The sequence below is a fragment of the Eleutherodactylus coqui genome, chromosome 1 (assembly GCF_035609145.1).
Source record: "Eleutherodactylus coqui strain aEleCoq1 chromosome 1, aEleCoq1.hap1, whole genome shotgun sequence".
Classification (NCBI taxonomy): domain Eukaryota; kingdom Metazoa; phylum Chordata; class Amphibia; order Anura; family Eleutherodactylidae; genus Eleutherodactylus; species Eleutherodactylus coqui.
The window spans coordinates 518,039,551-518,060,000 of record NC_089837.1 but is presented as its reverse complement, the minus strand read 5'-3'; the positions used below and the strand labels follow the sequence as shown (position 1 = coordinate 518,060,000).

Genomic DNA, 20,450 nt, shown 5'->3' with positions numbered 1-20,450 from the left:
TCTTCAGCTTGGGTAAAACACTGCAATATTATTATAACACAACTAAATACTTTCCTGCAGGTTTTAAGCTCTTAGGCCTCGTTCACATGAGCGTGTATTTGTGCACACAAAACCGGGCATCTATTAGAACCATTAGTTTCCTATGATGTGTTCACATGTCCGTCTTTTACAGGCGCGCAAATTCACGCACCTGCAAAAGATAGGACATCCGTGTGCCAGGAAGGTTCATGCTGCGCATTAATATTCCACGTGAGGAGTCCCCTCAGCACTGTCACAGTGTTCAGTGATGAGGGGACTCCCTGCGGGGAGAAAAGAATCCCCTGCCACAGCTGTCACAGCTGTGGCAAAGGAACACAGTGTTTCCTATTGCTTTCAATGGGGCCTCCACTGCTGCCGGCAGCCTCATTGAAAGCAATGGGATGCAGGCAACCCTGCAGTGATTTTCAGGGAAGGACTTTAAATATATATGAATTCAATGAATGGCTGAGCGCTGCCTCTGATTGGCTGAGCACTGTGCACAATCACAGGCAGCCTTCAGTTGTCATTCACTGAATGGCTGATTGCTGCCTGTGATTGGCTGAGCACTCAGCTAATCAGACACAGCCCTTTGAGGAGGCAGTAATTTTTAAATCCCTGGCTGCTGAAAGAGCTTCAAAACACTGTCAAGGAAGCCAGGGACAAGATGCGCCTGAGCCCCGACAGCGGCGGAGAGGTGAGTGTGTGTATATGTGTGTGTGTATATGTATGTATGTGTATGTATGTGTGTGTGTGTGTGTGTATGTGTGTGTGTGTGTGTATGTATATATATATATATAATAATTTTAAGCAGCTAGGGATGATTTTCAGGGAAGGGCTTATATTTCAAGCCCTTCCCCGAAAATCCCTGCGGGGGTTGCCTTCATCGAACGTGTTTAAAAACGCCATTGTAAAATGCGGCGGTTTTACAAATGCCTGTGTGAGAGTGGCCTTACTCGTAGCTGACCATGTTTGAAATGAACCAAGTGTTTAAGTATAGAGGGCAACTCAGAAATACAGGCAACAACAACAAATTCCATTGTAGGCTTTACTTTACAAAAGCAACGTTTAAAAATCAATACAAAGTCATAAGGTTGTGTTTTGAAATTAAGACGCAAAGGTATTTGTGAGCAGCACTCCATCATCCAAAAGGCCTCTCCTAAAGCCTGGATTAGACACATCACTTTGCTCAAAAGATGTCTTTGAGTGATAATCGCTGTGTGCCTTTACAGAGCAAGGTGATCGCTCAAATGTTGAGCGATCACTTTGTGCTCCGAGCAGGGTATGCAGAAGACAAGCAGGACCACTTGTCTTCTGCATCTAACTGTTCTCTGCTCGGAGCACCTAGCTGTTATACAGCTAAGCACTCCATGCAGGGTATGCAGAACACAGTTGGACCGCTGTGTTCTTCATACCCTGGCTATTCATGAAGCGCTCAGCTGGTATACAGCTGTGCGCTCCGTGCGGAGTATGAAGAACACAGCTGGAGCGCTGTGTTCTTCATACCCTGGCTGTGTTCATGGAGCGAAATACAGCTGAAACATTAGTGTCAGCTGTATCCCGCTGTGAACTCCTGATAAGGCTGATCGTTTTCTTTCAGCATGCTGAAAGAGAATGATCAGCGACTGGTTAACGAAAACTGTACGATGTCCATGCAGTTAGACACAACGATTCTCGGTCAAAAGACGGCTTTGAGTGATTTTTGAGCGAGCATCGTTGTGTCTAAATGGCCCTTAAGGCCTCATGCACATGGGGCAAACTGAATTGCGGATCCTGCGCTTGTCACCAGCGTGGGCGCTCCGCTACTCAATTTGCCCATAGATGTGCTTGGAGATTCCTCTGTCCCCGCACACATGCAGACTTTATTTGCGGACACAATGTGCCGAAAATAAAATCGCAGCATGCTCTATAATAAGCATTACGGCATTACGCGGAATCTGCGTCATCGCCTAGTGACGGCACGGGGAAATCTGTACTGCGCATGTGCGCCGGCACACCCGCAGTACAGAAGAAAAGAAGAAATGACAGGTAAGCAGGGTCACCGGCAGAAGGCATGGGCGAATTCCGTGCTGGATTCCCCACACGGATTCCATGTGTGCCGTGTGCAGGCGACCTTAGAGAAGCTTTTTTTTTTTTTTGCCAATCCCTACCATGAAGTTCACTCTTTTAATTGCTATAACATAGAGGGGGCAAACAGTACCTGCTGTTCTATGCAAATAAGGGAGATGTGATAATACCTCCACAGCGCCACCTATTGGAAGGCAGCATTCCTTCAAGCCAAAGTTAGACTCTTCATACCAGTCTGGTAACAATGACTGTAAATAATTCCCAGTCATTGTCACAAGACTTGTATAGAGTCTAACTGTGGCTTGAAGGAATGCTGCCTTCCAATAGGTGGCGCTGTGGAGGTATTATTCCATCTCCCTTATTTGCATATTACCCAGAGGAGCATGAATGGCATTTTGAGTCTCCTCATTCACCGTCTAGGCGCTCTCCCTAAGGAGAAAAGCATTGCTGTTCTATGAGATGTCAGGAAGCAGCAGAAATGTATGGAAGCGCTACCTGATGCACCAGCTAGATGTGCAGTTAGTCTGATGGGGCACCAACATATGGGACATGACAGAGAGAGCGAACCATAAGATAAACTACATGTGTGGAATTACACGTCACATGGCCTTTAGTCCTGTAGACTTTGGATGTGTAAAAGCATTAATTGTAGGTGCAGACAGTGTTCAGACCCTTTCACCTTTTGACATTTTGTAATGAACCTTTTGCAAATAGAAAAAAAAATCGACTTTTTCCCATCATTCTACACTTAATGTTCTATAATACCCAGGGGCGTACCTAAGGGCTCAGGGGCCCGGGTGCAAAAGTTCAGCTCGGGGCCCCCCCCCGGGCCTCCACCCCACACTCCCCCGTACCCATACCTAGATCTTGCTGCATACATGATCTGCCCCTTGGCGTAATCTTTCCAAACATGACACATTTCCTGCACTACATGAAGATCTGTTTGTAGCCCCGCAGGCCGCTCTCTCTGCTTTTTACCGCTATTAGCACAGCGCCCCGAGTGCCGTACTAACCGCAGTACAACACTCCCAGAGATTTTAATGAGCTTACTCAAATTTGCACTGGAACGCGGTGTCCCTATTGCCGTGATTTTCGAGAGCTGTCTGTTTTATTTGTGCATTTTCGTGGTTTTTAACACACCTCCTCACCCATCACAATGATGGGGGGCATTAAAGAGCGCTGTCAAATGCTGTACCGTGTGTTCGAAAAGGCTGCTTGAAATTCCGGTCAAAATGCCACGATTTCAATAAAGAAAAACACATAAGAAAACCTGCGTGCAGAATTTAAAGACCGCGTACGTTATTAAGGAGCTGCAGACACAATTAATAACTGCTTGTGGTTTTCATGCGTTTTTTTTTTTATTGTGTGTAAAGTGTGCAAATGAATACAGTAAATCCAGGGAGATGTATAACTTATACCAGAGAGAGCTAGAGAGAGAGAGAGAGAGAGAGAGAGAGAGAGAGAGAGAGAGATAGAGAGAGAGAGAGAGAGAGAGATGGATAGATATGGGGTAGATAGATATGAGATAGATGGCTAGATGGATAGATAGATAGGAGATAGATGGATAGATGGATAGATGGATGGATGGATGGATAGATATGGGGTAGATAGATATGAGATAGATGGATGGATAGATATGGGGTAGATAGATATGAGATAGATGGATGGATGGATGGATAGATATGGGGTAGATAGATATGAGATAGATGGATGGATGGATGGATAGATATGGGGTAGATAGATATGAGATAGATGGATGGATGGATGGATAGATATGGGGTAGATAGATATGAGATAGATGGATGGATGGATGGATGGATGGATAGATATGGGGTAGATAGATATGAGATAGATGGATGGATAGATATTGGGTAGATAGATATGAGATAGATAGATGGAAAGATAGGAGAGAGAGATAGATAGATATGAAATAGATAGATAGATATGAAATAGATAGATAGATATGGTATAGATGGGATAGATGGGATAGATAGAGAGATAGATAGATAGATAGATAGATAGATAGATAGATAGATAGATATGAGATAGATAGATATGAGATAGATAGATATGAGATAGATAGATAGATAGATATGGGATAGATGAGATAGATAGATATGGGATAGATAGATAGATATGGGATAGATAGATAGATATGGGATAGATGGATAGATAGATAGATAGATAGATAGATAGATAGATAGATAGATAGATAGATAGATAGATAGATAGATATGGGATAGATAGGTAGGTAGGAGATAGATAGATAGATATGGGATAGATAGATATGAGATGGATAGATGGAGAGATAGGAGAGAGAGAGAGAGATAGATTATGAAATAGATAGATAGATATGGGATAGATAGATAAATAGATATGGGATAGATACATAGATAGATAGATATGGGATAGATATGGGATAGATATGGGATAGATAGATAGATAGATAGATAGATAGATAGATAGATAGATAGATATGAGATAGGTAGATAGATAGATATGAGATAGGCCGCCTGCAGACGAGCGGGTCGGATCTGGCGGCGAGAATTCTCGCTGCGGGACCCGACCCGAGCGCCTGCAGAGACGAGCGCGTACTCACCCGCGCCCCGCGGCCCCGGCTCTTTCATGCCCGGCAGCCGGCGCATGCACAGACCGGAGCCGGCGGCCGGGTGAGTGACGTATCTGTGCGAGGCTCTGCGAGCCCCGCACAGAAATAGGACATGCCGCGGTTTGTTTGCCGCGCGACATTTCGCGCGGCCAAACCGTGGCCGTCTGCATAGGAGTGCGTATTGTAATGCACTCCTATGCAGGCTTTGAGCGGCGGAAATCCCGCCGCGGGATTTCCGCCCGTGTGCAGGCGGCCTTAGGTAGATAGAGGAGACAGACATATACACACACATACACATATATACACTTACCCCTGGGCCGGACGACTTCTCCTTCTCACAGTAGCAGGAGAGACAGACACTGTAGCTGCCCGTTTAGCAGGAAGCAGGGGGAGGCATATGATCACTGTGCCCTGCGGGCCCATGTGACTTCCTCCCCCCTGCTCTGCCAGGCTACACTCAGGCTTGCTGTTCTGCATGCAGCCTGATTGGAATCATGCTGCACACAGAACGGCCAGCCATTAATACACTGAATGTGCATGTGGGTATGGCGGAGGGCGGCGGAGGGCCCCCTGAGCGCAGGGGCCGGGTCGCCATGGCGACCCCAGCAACCCCTGACGCTACGCCTATGATAATACCCCATAATGACTTAATGAATGAATGTTATAAATATTTGTACATAGTTTATGGTAATAATGAAAAACTAACTTTCTGCATTAACAAAAGTATTTACACCCTCTGGTATGATACTTGAAGTTTAGCTCTGAATCTGTTTTGATGTTTCTACACCTTAATGGGAGACACTTGTGGTAAATTCAACTGATTAGACATCATTTTAAAAGATATAGCCCTGCCTATATAAGGTCTCATGGCTCACAATGCATATCAGAGCCAAAACCAATCCATGAGGAGAAAGCTGCCTGCAGAGCTCAGAGACTGGATTGTGTGGAGGCGCAGATCTGGAAAAGCTACAAAAACATTTCTGCTGCACGGAAAGTTCCCATTGGTCTTCATAGCTTTGAACAACCAGGACTCTTCCTGGAGACGCCGACCCACCAAACTAAGTAATCCGGGGAAGAAGGGCCATGGTAAGAGAGGTGACCAAGAACCCAATTGTCACCCTAGCTGAGCTCCAAAGATCCTGCCTGCTGGGAGAAGCTTCCAGAAGGTCAACCATCACTGCAGCCTCCACCAATCTGGGCTTTATGGCAGAGGGGCCAGAAAGAAGCCTCTTCAGTAAAAAGACACATGTAAACTGCCTGGAGTTACCAAAAAGTTTTCATCAGTGTAACCGTACGACCCCTCGTATTTGGCAGGACGAGTTCTAGTTGTTTTCTTAATTTTTTAAAATTTTTTTACTTGGGGCAATGCAAAAAAGCTTCTTCACTGTTGTTTCTTTGTAATTTCTTTTCATGGCGCTCACAGTGTGGCGTGAATATTGTTACCTTTATCCTTACAGTTATGACAACACCGTACTGTTTGTTATGTTTAACACTAAAATATCAACTCTTTTTACATAAAAACACTTTCTGCGTGGCGCCACATTGCAGGACCAGAGCGCAGAGCCGCATCAAGCCGGTGTTTGTGGGAGAACGTGTAGTTTGTAATGACACCATTTTGAGGTATCTAAAAAGCATTGACTTTTTTTTATTCCTGTTTAGGGGAAGTGAGAAGATCAGCATTTGTACCCCAAAACCTACTGCTGGGTGAATATAGATTGATGAGTGGGGGCTTCCATGCAGTGACCATCGGCAGTGGGATGTCCACTAATAGGGCCTTTCATTTGTGAAAACTTAAAGCTTTAAAGGAACTGTAAAATTCGTAACACCATATCCATAACAAGCCGGCTATTATTAACTCCACATGGAGGGTGCCATAGTTGTTTTTTGGTCATCTCACCTTCAAAAAATTGAAGATTGATCAAAACTTTGCTTGTGCCCCAATATAATACCAAGAAAAACCGCAGTTCATCCTGCAAAACAAGCCCTCAAACAGCTTATTATATGGAATATCTGGGGATAGAAACAGCAGGTGGCGCTACTCTAACATTAGTCCTGGAATATCTGGGGATAGAAACAGCAGGTGGCGCTACTCTAACATTAGTCCTGGAATATCTGGGGATAGAAACAGCAGGTGGCGCTATTCTAACATTAGTCCTGGAATATCTGGGGATACGAACAGCAGGTGGCGCTATTCTAACATTAGTCCTAGAATATCTGGGGATATAAACAGCAGGTGGCGCTATTCTAACATTAGTTCTGGAATATATGGTGATAAACACAGCAGGTGGCGCTATTCCAACATTAGTTCTGGAATATATGGGGATAGAAACAGCAGCTGGCGCTATTCTAACATTAGTCCTGGAATATCTGGGGATAGAAACAGCAGGTGGCGCTATTCTAACATTAGTCCTAGAATATCTGGGGATAGAAACAGCAGGTGGCGCTATTCTAACATTAGTTCTGGAATATATGGGGGTAGAAACAGCAGGTGGCGCTATTCTAACATTAGTTCTGGAATATATGGGGATAGAAACAGCAGGTGGCGCTATTCCAACATTAGTTCTGGAATATATGGGGATAGAAACAGCAGCTGGCGCTATTCTAACATTAGTCCTGGAATATCTGGGGATAGAAACAGCAGGTGGCGCTATTCCAACATTAGTCCTGGAATATCTAGGGATAGAAACAGTAGGGGGGAACTTTTTTTAAATAAGTGTAAATACAAAAAATGTTCAGAGCTATGAGCTGGATATATAAGGAGGCACCCAAAAGGAACCGGAATCTTCTGGTGGGTGAGGCATTACTAGTACAGGCTTCTGTTGCTAGGTGAATGTCTGCGGATCCTTCAGTAGAAAAGGAAACCGTATTCCAACGCTGCACATTGTTTGTATGACTCAGACATCACAAAACAGGCAAAAGACTGAACTTGTTTTCCCCAACCACGTTGGCTGGTGTAGCGCCTCAGAAGGGCTTTCAAGACATTCTCCTAGCAGCAGAAGACGGAACGAGTAATGCCCCCCCCCCTCCTATTCTGTTGTCTACAAGTAATTATCTTTCCAGAACTCCATTCACCAGTATTTCCAGCATTAAGCCAGACTCACACTTGCGGATCAGATTCTGCATGCAGGAGGCCTGCAGGAGATTCCGGCTATGATCCCGGGCGGTGACCCTGTGTTCGGCAATTAATTGTATTGCGCATAACCGCGGTGGCTTGCACGCAGCCATGCAGAGTACAATCTTCTTTTTGGTTTGTTTGTACTTCCTGCGCCGTCGCTTAGCGATGATGTGGGTACCTGCAGCCCATTCATAATGTTAATTGCGTATGGGCTGTGGGTTAGATGGCCTCCATTGACCTCAATGGGGGCGATCTGCGTGCATTCCACGGTAAAATAGAGCATGCTGTGAATCATCTTCTCCTTGCAGAATACGCAATTTGTAACCTTTCAACGCTCGCGTTTTACCGTGGATCTCCCGCACGGACAGCAATCGTGAAATCCACAATACAAATCCACTTGTGTGAGCCTGGCCTGAGGGTGGCTTCACATGGGTGAGAAAATCACGTAATGTTTGCCTGATGCAGGAGTCAGTAAAAAAGCAGATTATGGTTTCCTTCTAATCTGTGATGTTTTCACGTATGCGATGTTGAGAGAACAAAAAATCACGGCTTGCCCTACCTTTCTGCGATGTGCGTTTTTTTTTGTTTTTTTTTACATCTCCCATGTTATTCTATGGGGTCTTCTGTTTATCTCAGTGCAATAAACTTACGTTGCAATGCGATTTTTAACATTAGAACGTCCTATTGACTTTTGCTATTAAAAAAAACAAAAAAACAATTTTATTGCACGATTTTATCACATACAGCGCGATTATTCTAAAAAAAAAAGAAAGCATTGCTGACGCCCAAAAATCGCAATTGCCCGTGTGAGCCCAGCCTTAAAGAGATGTTTTAGAGCAGCCTCATGGGCTATTCACACAATGGACAGGAGGGGACCCATTGACTTGTATGAGAGACTCTTCTAGGCTTGTGCTTTGACCTGTGCAGCCGTCATTGGCAGGGAGGGGGGTAGATAGTGACAACTGATCACCTATTGTGATTGGTGGGTCCTGCGTCATCTACATATAGATGCTACCTCTCAGTCCTTCCTGTGATGTTAGTGAGACGACTCTGAAAAGCTTTATCTACAGATCAGGAAGAGTCAGACTACTACTGGGCTCTGTGGTCAGTTTGAAAAATGCTGAATTTTAGGATTCTTCTTAGGGCTCCTGTCCACGGGCAAAATAAGAATTAAAATTCGCAGCGGATTTTAACTCTTCTCCTGCACGCTGATCCGCACCCCATAGGGATGCATTGACCACCCGCGGGTAGATAAATACCCGCGGATGGTCAATAAAAGTGATTTAAAAAAAAATGGAGCATGAAAAAATCTGGACCATGCTCCATTTTCATGCGGGTCTCCCGCGGGGACGGCTCCCGCGGGCTTCTATTGAAGCCTATGGAAGCCGTCCGGATCCGCGGGAGACAAAAATCATATTTTACTCACACGCTCCGGTTCTTCTCTTCGGCGCGGCGCCATCTTCTCTCAGTCGCGGCCGGATCATTTTGCTTCGGCCCGCCGCATGCGCGGGGCACGTCACCGACGTCATCATGCACATCCGCCGAGCCGAAGAAAGAAGATCCGGCCGCGACGAGAGAAGATGACGCCGCGGAGAAGAGAAGAAACGGAGCGGATGGGAGGTGAGTTTATTCTCATTTATTGTTATTTTCGGCGCTCATGTCCGCGGGGCAGGAGGGACCCGCTGCAGATTCTCCATGGAGAATCTGCAGCGGATCTGATTTTCCCCGTGGACATGAGGCCTTAAAATATAGAAATTGATAGTGAAAATAAAAAAAAATCTTGCATATGTTTAATGTAAAATCTCAATTTATAAAACAGGTCATTAATGTCCTGATGATTCGTTTAGATTCTAAATGATTGTAAACGATCTTTAAATGGACAACACAGGCATGCTGCATTCTCTCATCTAGACACCAGATAGCAGCAGCGCACTGCACTGATGCTCAGTTTTTTTTTGTACCAGTTTTTATTATGTAAGTGCAAGTGAGAAAAATTACGGCACATTCACTTTCTACAGGTCCGCTGTAATAATATCTATACATTCAATAGTTGTCTGGGGAATAATTCTGTAATACTGTTTATGTAGTGCAAAATGTATCGCAGCGCTTTACAAATCAGGGGAAACCTACACTGAATAGGTCATGACATACAGTAATAAACTGATGTGCATCTTAATCAATAAGGGCTTATTCACACGAGCGTTTATCAGACGGCGTTTTCACGGCCGGCCAATATATGCTACCATCTGATGCATGGGCTCAGCGTATATGCCGACAGGCAGGGGGGAGACAGATTAGCAGAGCTAAGCTGTCCTTCCCTCCCCCCTCACTGGCTATCTGCAAGGGGAGGAGGCGGGATGGGGCGGGAGCTAGTGTGCTGAGCTCCCGCCCCCTCCCATTGCAAACAGCAGCAAGCAGCGGCAAAGAGAAGGGGGAAGGACTTTAACAGTCACGCCTCTACCTCCCCTTCTCTCTAAACTCCCTCCCACCTCCCTTCTCCGGAGTCTATGGCAGCGGCCGTAGTCCGGCCAGGAAGAGAGTTCCAGGACTATCCTTCCTGCCCAGCTTAAAAGCGCTTTTATGCTGCTGGAATACGCCTGTGTGATCTGATGCATTGGAATCCAGTGGTAGCAAACGGCAGCCGATATACGCGAATAAGCCCTGAGGGTAAGAGCCCTGCTTGCAGGAGCTCACAGACTAGAAGGAAGTATACACATAAAGTGATATATATCTGTGTGAGTCCATCACCAGCCGTGCCTGTGCATAAACAGATAACAGATGCCATGAGGTGTATGGGTGATGCAGTGGGAAGAAGGGGGTCAGGTTTCCAAGGGGAATTATAGACGTAGGGTGGATGAACAAGAGTTTTTAGGACACGCTTAATGCTGTGGCTTTTCAGAATTAGCCTGATTGTCTGGGTAGCACATTCCAGAGACCTGTTGCGGCTCGGGAGAAGTCTTGGAGGTGGAAGAAGTTCAGTTTTTGAGAGGTTCGGTATTAGGTAGAAAGATGACATGGTGTTAGAGACAGCCGACAGACAATCACTGGAGTTTTTTAGCAGTGAGGGTGTGATGTCTCGAGAAGAAGAATATAATTAGGCGCCGTCAGCATAGACATAGTATTGAAACCCAAATCTACTCATGGTTTGTTCAGTAGGGGCCGTGTGGATGAAAAATAAGAGATAACCGAAGATGGAAGTAGAGCTAGTAGATGATACACTGAAGGAGCGGTCAAGGAGGTAGGAGGAGAACCAGGAGAGCGCAGTATCCTTAAGGAGTATAGAGTGGGGCATAGTGAGGAGAAGTTGGTGATCTACAATGTCTAACACCACAGAGAGATCCTGAAGGATTAGTAGATAGTGGCTGCCATTTGATTAGCCGTCAGGAGATCGTTGGACACTTTAGTAAGAGCAGATTCTGTAGCATGTAGAGAGTGAAAACCAGACTGTAAGGGGGCAAAAAGAGAATTATCTGAGACAAGGCTTAATAGGTGAGAGTAGACCAGATATTCCAGGAGTTTGGAGATGAATTAGAGACAGGTTGGTAGTTGGTAGCACAGGAGGAGTCAAGAGATGGCTTCTTTAGTATTGGGGATAAGACAGCATGTGTAAAGGGGGAGGGAGGTACCAGAAGAAAGACAGGTTGAATATTGTTGTGAGGTGACCGTGACAGCTGGCTAGAGAGGCTTAAGGAGGTGAGAGGGAGCATTAATGCAGGTAGTAGGGCGAGACGAGAGGAGCCTGGAGACGACTTCTGCTGAGAGTGAAACAATAGTCCTGTGATGTGTCCTCTGTGGATATAAGCATGGTTCTTCACACTGCAGAAGGCAGTTTAGGAGGACTGGAGATGATGAACAGCTGAGCAATTTGAGGGTCATGAAAATTCAGCCGCAGCAACAATCTACAGACAATGAACAGGCTGTAACAAACACTATAAGGCACATTTAGGGCCCTTTTACACTGACCAATCATCATTAAGTTCTCACTGGATCATGGGAATCTGCACCGTAATCTTTCATTGTAAATGGCAGCAATGACTGAACGATGAACGATAATTTGTTCAGTTTCTGTAGGCATAAAAATCAAACAATCATCAGTCCGTGTGAACAGGCAGTCATACATATATGAGCGACGGCCTGTTTACTGTGAATAGAGGTGGGCGGGCCGGACGATCCCCTGTCCACTCCGCCTCTAATCACTGAGTGATCCTCTTGCCCGTGTGAACAGGCAGTCATACATATATGAGAGACTGCCTGTGTACTGTGAATGGAGGTAGGCGGGCCGGAGGATCCCCTGTCCACTCCGCCTCTAATCACTGAGTGATCCCCCCACCCATGTGAACAGGCAGACATACATATATGAGCGACTGCCTGTTTACTGTGAATAGAGGTGGGCGGGCCGGATGATCCCCTGTCCACTCCGCCTCTAATCACTGAGTGATCCACTTGCCCATGTGAATAGGCAGTCATACATATATGAGCGACTGCCTGTTTACTGTGAATGGAGGTGGGCGGGCCGTGTGAAAGCACAGGAAGGATATTTGCTGGCACCAGTGCTGTGCACTGAAGCGGCCTACAGTCTTCCCATCTATAAGGACCCTTCCTTAGACCAGTGTTTTATACGCCAGTTTAAGCAAACAATGCGCCAATGTAGGGCCCCATTCAGAGGGGTATATTTTCTTTCTGTGTATTTCACGGACAGCGCATGGACCCATTATAGCCTATACATTTCATTTCATTAGAGCTTATAGCTTGAGATTTCACACGCACGAAAGATCCTATTCTGCTCCATATCACAGATAAGAATCAGACATGCAATGTCCACTGTCCATGGATATCAGTCTGATCCGAGTTGTGTCTGAGGATCTTGAGCACAACTCACATCTGGCAACCTGAGGGCTGCTTATGTGTGACCAATCCAGTAAGAGGAGCAAGCCTCTGAACACATTTGGCACATCTGCCACCATTACCAGCTGAGAACTGGCATAGATTTCAGCTATTATTTACACCAGTTTCTGGTAAAAATTATAGTAAATGTTACAAGCTATGCATAGCCACACCCCCTAATGCTGAGTCCCACCCACTTTTAAAATGCCATGTGTGGGTCCAGTATAAACCTTTAAAATGTCACAATGTTGGCACTTGGGTCAGCTTAGATTTTTTCTTTTTATCTACTGACAATCCCATGGGCTGTGATCTGTGAAGGAACCTAGTAGTATGTATTCAATTTCCTGGCAGCGCCTCCACAGGAGAACTGAAGCATTACACAGTGACCATTGTGGTAATCAATAAGATACTTGTGTAGTGCATGGATCCCTTTGTAGCCACTTCCTGCTTTAGCTAATGGATGGGGTGCTGATTGGGGCCCCCCTCAGAATTCCCTAATAGTGAATGTGAAAACATTTTTAAACCAGACTGCTCCATTAAATGGTGATTCTCACCTGGAAATTTCCGACTCTGGAAGCAGACCTCCGTGGAAATGAGGATACGGAGATGTGAGAAGGAAGCTTTTGTCACATTCTATCGGGGAATAATGTCTGGGAGAGGAGGGTCTGTCACCAAGTTTATTGACGGTGCTGTATACGGGCTCTGGAGACCTGAAATCAAAGAGAGGAAGGACTGTTACAATAAAGCGAAGAATGCCTCCAAAAGGTGATAAGCATTTATCAGTGCAAATAACCCCGCCCTCCCCAATAGATATAAATTGTGATGTCATCCACTACTGACAAATCATTACACATTATATCAGGCGTTTATTGGATATCTATGTTTCTGAAAGCCCATGTGGGGCAGTCTTATGGAGGAGGCTCCTTGTACCCGGAACATCCTTCTGAGAAGTTCAGGAGAATTCTGTCTCCACTATCTGAAGAGAATCTGCCACGGAGACGGACCGCTGTCCTTGAGTGGTTTTTCACCTTAAGATTAAAATGCACACCGCAAAAGTTCAACAAGTGCCTTTACGGAATACAACAGCAGATACGGCAGCACTAAAACTATGAGTAAACGTTTGAAAAATATGATTCCGCCGTTCCGCTTAACTTTGGCAAAAGGCTTGGATCGGTCTCAATTAGTTTGAACCAAACCAGAACTTCACCCCAGAAGGAGCCCTAAAACTGGTGTACAATACTGTCTAAGAGCCATAAAAGCCCTGCATAACACTCAAACCGTCTCCTTGGTGACGTCAAAGTACGTTTGGGCCGCTTTTCCTCCTTTTCTTTTTCCTTTCTCTTCTTTTTCCTTCTTTTTCTTTTTCCTACATTCTTTTCCCTTTTTTCCCTTCTTCTTTGTCCTTTTTCCTTTTTCTCTTCTTTTTCTTTTTTCTCTTCATTCTTTTTTTTGTTTCTTCTTTTTACTTTTTTCTTTTTCCTTTTTTGTCCTTTAACTTCTTCTTTTAGTGAATTTGGCCAAAAAGAAACAACCAAGGTACGTGTTTGTGCCCAACTGAACTTTTAGCAAAGTTCCATCTAAAGCGGGTTCCACAGTCTCGGATCACTCGACACAAATGACTGACGCATTGTGAAAACTCTACAGCATTGTAGCACATTTTAGTTATCTTAACGCAATAAATGTCAAGTTAATGTTTGCTACATCTGTAGATGACCATGCAGAAATGTCAGGCAGACGCCCCCTTTAAACTGATAGTCAGTCACAAAAAGACACACAAGATTTAGTAATAGACAGGGATTTGTTTTACTCTATTCTCTGAACTTGTATGGAATCTAACTGGTAACTTGAAGCTCCGGAGCCCCAGTGCAAAGCCTATACCTGGGCCCCCCTTACCATGTGCCATTTGTAATACTAGTAGCTTCTTACGTGGTAGAGGGTGCAATGGCTATCTCTGCACCCCTACAGCTACACCCCTACTCAAATGGCTCCCTAATTCCCCACACTGAGGGACAATTAATGTCCAGTGTTATATGCAGATTAACCCTTCTGATCTCTCTCAGCTGATCAGGACGAAACCACATACCATAGCTATGTGCAAGCAGCCTTATGATGGCTAACAAAGTGCATGGTGTTCCCTAGACCCCCACTGATTTCGAGAATGGGATTCCCGTGTCGCCCTCTTCTCGTCACTGCAGGCTCACTGCATCCACCTTCACTGACGTCAGACTGAATGTAGCGGCGGTCGCACATGCGCGGAGCTGCTCCATTAACTTCAACGAGACTTCCGGAATGAGCCGAGGACTAGTATGAAGGCAGTGGCGCTGTGCATGGTCGACCACCACCTCATTCAATCTCCTGCTTGCTGCCAAGGGTGCAGTAAGCTCACAGAGCATTGTCCACACCGCATTCACAGCTGAGAGCAGCACTTTCTATGTACAAGAGTGACCTCATTCCCTGACAGCAAGCGCATATTGTTGGGAGAATCCCCTTCCCCGACCTTTTTGCACCATTCTGGCTCCTTGCAAACATAAACCTAACATAAAAATGACTTGGATGGAAAGAACAACAACACGGCCTTGTTCTTCATGTCTGAATACATAATAGGATTCATGAACAGAGTAAATTGGAATACATTTCTCCTCCGCTAAGATTCGCTCCTCGCGGGATTGACAGGTCTGACCAGTTATTCCACCAGCCATGAAATAGGAAGAATTTAATTACTGGGATCCACGAGTCTGCAGTACACTGACATCGTACATGCAAATCAATGTTAGCAAAGCACAGGGGAAGCAGGCCGTGCGATCTCCATACGGCACCGGTATGTTAGCAGTCACCTCCGTGACCTTCATGGTGGGCTCAGGGGGCTTTACACCGGCCAACTGTCTTCCAAATAATGGCAGAAAAAGTGTGCAAACAACTGCTGTTAATGTCGTTCACACACAGCAATTGTTCATGTTCCTGCTGACGCGCGTGCCTTCCTGCAACCTTATTGGCTAGTTGTTGAAAGCTAACGATTACCCATTCACACCAGACCGTTTTTAACCCCTTAAGAGATTTTCAAAAAATGATGACTGTTTTTTTTTTCTATCGGCGTAGATGTCTGAGGGCTTGTTTCTTGCAAGTCGAGTTGTACCTTTCAGTGGTATTACGTAATGTACCACACGATGTACTACAAAAATTGTAAAGTAGAGTGAGATGGAAAATAATGCAATTCTAATTTGCCATGCCATTTTGGGGGTGGGGTTCTTGTTTTTGAGGCTTACATAAAAATGCAATTCTGGTATTGTGCATTTGTTTTTTTTTTCTGACAACGTTCCCCATGTGGGGTAAATAATGTCTGAAGGCCCATTTCCATGGAGCGATGATCGCTCAAACGACAGAGATATGCACAGATGATCGCTCAAAACTGTTACTCAATCTAAGTAGCTAATTAGCTACTTAAGAGTTATGCAGGTGAATTGGGATTCAGTCGAGATAGCTCGGAGAACAAAGCAGCTGTTTTGTATATGCAAACAGCTGCATTGTTCTCAGTGCTTTCAGCTGGTGTCCCGCTGAGAACTGCCAGGGGGATACCAGCTAAAAGAATGCTATCAGCGCCGCCCACTGAGATATCTGCATGTAGACAATTGGATTGACAACAGCACACACAGTACCTCTATCAGTAGGAGGGAGGAAACGGCAAGGCAAGATATGCACGCTTCTACAGCCGCTTCTGGATCCAGGGTCCCGGAGTAAACGTAGATCAGAAAGTGATGAAAGTGAAGCAGCATCCAGGGAAATTACTTCAAAGAAAAACTTTAATCCACCCAGCACATACAACGTTTCGACCACTTAATGGCTGTGAACTTGACAAAGACAACAGCCATTAAGTGGTCGAAACGTTGTATGTGCTGGGTGGATTAAAGTTTTTCTTTGAAGTAATTTCCCTGGATGCTGCTTCACTTTCATCACTTTCTGAGATATCTGCATGTGGCACTGATAAGACTGATCACTCATTTCTAGCTGGCTAGAAATGAGCGATGAACGAACAGTGCACGATGGCCGCTCGTTTGGGTGCAACGATTATCGCGCAAAAGACGGCTTTTGAGCAATTATTTTTTGATTGATAATCGTTGTGTCTAAATGGGCCTTCACTTTGGCAGTTTGTACTTTTACGAATGTGGCGATACGAAATTTGCTTATTTTTTTTATTATTTATATGGGAGGGGGGGGGTAAACTTTCACTTCCATTTATGTTTTCCTATAATTAATTTCTTTTTTGTACTTTTAAACATGTATTTTTAAATCACTATTGTGGACTTGCAACCATATTATTACATTATACTGCATTTTGACAGGCAGTCGGTGAAGGCATACCATAGGTGGCCGCTTGGGACCCCCAAACAAGGATTAGGACATTTAAATGCCTCGGTCAGAATTGACAGCGACATTAAGAGGGTTAACAGCCTCGATCAGCATCAGCTCTATTCACAGCTGTTGTGGGCGGGTGTCGGCCATCACAGACAGTCAGCACCCACCTTGTATGGTGCAGAATCGGCAAGCGATCCTGCTCCATATGAAACCCCACACGCCCAGGACGCAAATATACACCCTGTGGTGTTAAGGAGTTAATGAACCAGTAAACTTTTTTAGATGACCTGCAGTGAAGCAACTATTGAACAAATTCTCACTTCTCACCCCTTTGTGGCCGTGCCTACATGGGACAACTGTTGCTTACACTGCCTTCATCGAGTGACTATTCGGATGATGGTTTTCATAAGTAAAACCAACCAAAGGATCCTTCGTACCACTACTTGGGGTGACTGTCTGTCGTATGCAATGGCCCCTAGACCATCACACCAGCAGGGGGCAGTGTGCTGCTCCATTGCAAAGGCAGGATTGAGGCACTCACCCCGAGGTCTCCAGACACGAACATGGCTGGATTCATCACTGAAGACAACCCGGTTCCACTCCGTAGTAGTCTATTTTCGTCGTTCATGGCAACGGTGGGTATCAAAAGTAGTATACTTAACAGGCGTAGTAAGACCAAAGTTCCTTCAGTCAAGCACCTGGAAATGGTTCCAACAGGGGCTTATAACGATGGTGCCACCTATCTCTGGATGCCGGACAATTAAACAGTTGGAGCAGCTGGTGCTTGTTGAACAATCAGACGTTCCTCTCTACTGGTGGTCGGTGCCCTCACACATCCACTGGTCACTACACCTCCTAACAGTCTGGTCAGTACGCCCGGTGGGGGACAATTCATCACTACGACCATCCAGCTTCTCACATCCCAATAATGCGCCCCTCTCAGACTTTGTTGATGGGGTGAAATCTCTTCTCTGTGTCGTAGAGGCATCTAGTGGACAACAAGCTCTACACAAGCGGAGGAGGTGACTACACACAAGGAGCCTCCGATTGGTTCCCCCCTCTTATAGACCAAGGGTGGAACCACTTTTAGGACCTTATATAAATGGTCTTGTCACCTGAACACACAACAACTCTACTCATTTGCATATCTACCTGAGATGGAATTGCATGCCGAGTTTTGCAGCAAAACGACAACTTCTTCTGGGGCCAGAGGGTTTTTGACAAATGGTGTACATGGGCATGTTTCACTCACAAGTTATATTGAATGGCACTTCAGAATAACACATTCATTTCATGAGCTTTTTTCCTCTCAGACCAATAATCCAAGATAGTAAAACTGCAGCATCTCCTACTTTTGGGCAATTCTGTTCAGAATTTCCAAATGATTAAATATGGGAGCAAACAAAAAATGCAATTTTTCTATTTTTACTGTAGAAACATGCTATTTTGATGTATGTGAAAAACACACATGAGAATCACATGTGCAGCAAAATACCTTCCAATGCCAGATAAAATGATCGGCCTATAAGATCCGTCCAAGTTTCTTCGACTGATATCGCACTCGCCTGTGTAAATACGACCCGAGGCTACAAATATAGAGCAATTTTGGTCACGCATTCTGAAGGTCAGATTGTGACATCACAACTAATTACCGCTCATTATTTCCCAGCACAGAGATCACTGTAAGGTTCTGTTCACTTCGGGTTTCACTCTTTGTCAAGGATTTCAGTCCCGGGGGTCCATGTCAGGGGGTCTTGTCATCTTGTCCAGCACAAGTGTCAGAAAGGTAGAGGAAACTGCTCAAACGAAGGCCTTCTGGGTCTGCATTTGACTGATGAAGGCCTATTGCTCCACCCCAGAGTTCTATCTGTATACACGAAAGTGGGATGAAATCCCAAGATGGAGTCTGAACAGCGCCCGAGGCATTTGCAGCCTGTTGTTTTTTCTCTTTTTGTTGTTTAAGGTGTAACAAACTCTAACTTGCTTATAACTTACAACTAAACCGCACCCTAAAATAGTTGTGAGGCTTCAATGCAACGGCAAATCACAAACAAGCAAATTTGATGTCATGTGACCAGTCTTTTTTATTCAGCTCCAAACAATGATTGGGATGGAAGCGTAGAAAAACCCAAAGTAATTGAACCCGAGCAAAATCCAAAGTAGCATTTATTGCTATAGGTTAATACTTAGTGCGGCTCCTTTGGATTCACTCTGTGGCATACTTTCTACTAAAGTCTGATACACTGCAGCTGGTATTTCCCTCCATTCATCCTGCATCGGCCTGTCTACAATGATGCAAGGAGCGTCTTCATTGGACAGTTGAGCAATAAAAAAGCATTCTATGGAGTGATGAATCGCACTGCTCCATCTTCACATCACATAGAGGTACCTGGTGTGGAGGATGTCTGGGGAACGCCTTTTGCCTGAGTGTGTTGAGTACGATGGAGGTTCCTTGGTCTGGGGATGTATTACATGGCATGGTCTCGGTCCGTTGGTTGTAGTAACAAGAACCATGAACAGGAAGGTGACCCTAACATTGTAGACAATGATGTGCTGCCGACAATGTGGCAATACTCTGGGAATGGGCGGCCATACTTCCAACAAGGCAGCATGCCTTGTCACAGATCCAACAATATATTATGTTGGTTGAGGATGTGGATGTTCCACGATTGGACCGGTCTACATCGAGTCCCAACCTGAACCCCATTGAATATCCTTGGGATGGACTGGAACGTCAAATATGAACAGTGTCCATATTCAATGAAAGAACTTGCCAGACATTTGCAGAATAAATGGAGGGAAATACCAGCTGAAGTGTATCAGGCCTTAGAAAAAAAGTACCTGAACAAAGGGTTAACCCTTTCCAATCCACTGTCTGACCTCTGAAGACATTATGATTTAAGGCTGTACAGTTCCGATGTTCAAAGACATCCGTCGGGGTTCTCTTACTGTATATTGCCAGCCTCTTTGCTGTCAGAGCCTATCCAATGTGTCACCTCATGCAGTACTGGCTTTAGCCAGCATATAGCGCTGTTGTATAACGACAGAAAAAGAGTAAGCCCCCCAGGAAAACCAGGATACAAAATGGATTGGAAAGGGTTAATATATGGAAATAAATACTGCTTCTGATTCTTGCTCAGGTGTACAATTACTACTTGGTAGGATTGTGTAGGTATTCTCCTCTGTCAAAGTGTACCCAAATAAGTAAACTCACACAGATCATCTGTCCGTGTGCAGGAACGTTCATGTGAACAGACTCATAGGGGACATGTGCTGTCTGTGGCACATACTAGCAGCACACAGCCCAATTACATGGCCTTCTGAGTTTACCCTAATGGATATGAATATCTCCCAACAACAAACGGTCCTACTAATGACGGCAGTTACTATTATTGAAAACATCAGGCCGAT

The 20,450-nt window shown here is 45.0% G+C and overlaps 1 protein-coding gene across 1 annotated transcript in view; it reads right to left on the bottom strand.

Annotated features, from left to right (window-relative positions):
* Positions 1-20,450, bottom strand: part of DLG2 (discs large MAGUK scaffold protein 2) — a 469,593-nt gene that overhangs the window by 315,557 nt on the left and 133,586 nt on the right. The window contains exons 9-10 of the mRNA XM_066588133.1: positions 13,244-13,399; positions 356-369 (exon numbers count right to left, since the gene is read on the bottom strand). Coding sequence (XP_066444230.1) covers positions 356-369; positions 13,244-13,399 — 170 coding nt within the window. The remainder of the gene's footprint in view (positions 1-355; positions 370-13,243; positions 13,400-20,450) is intronic.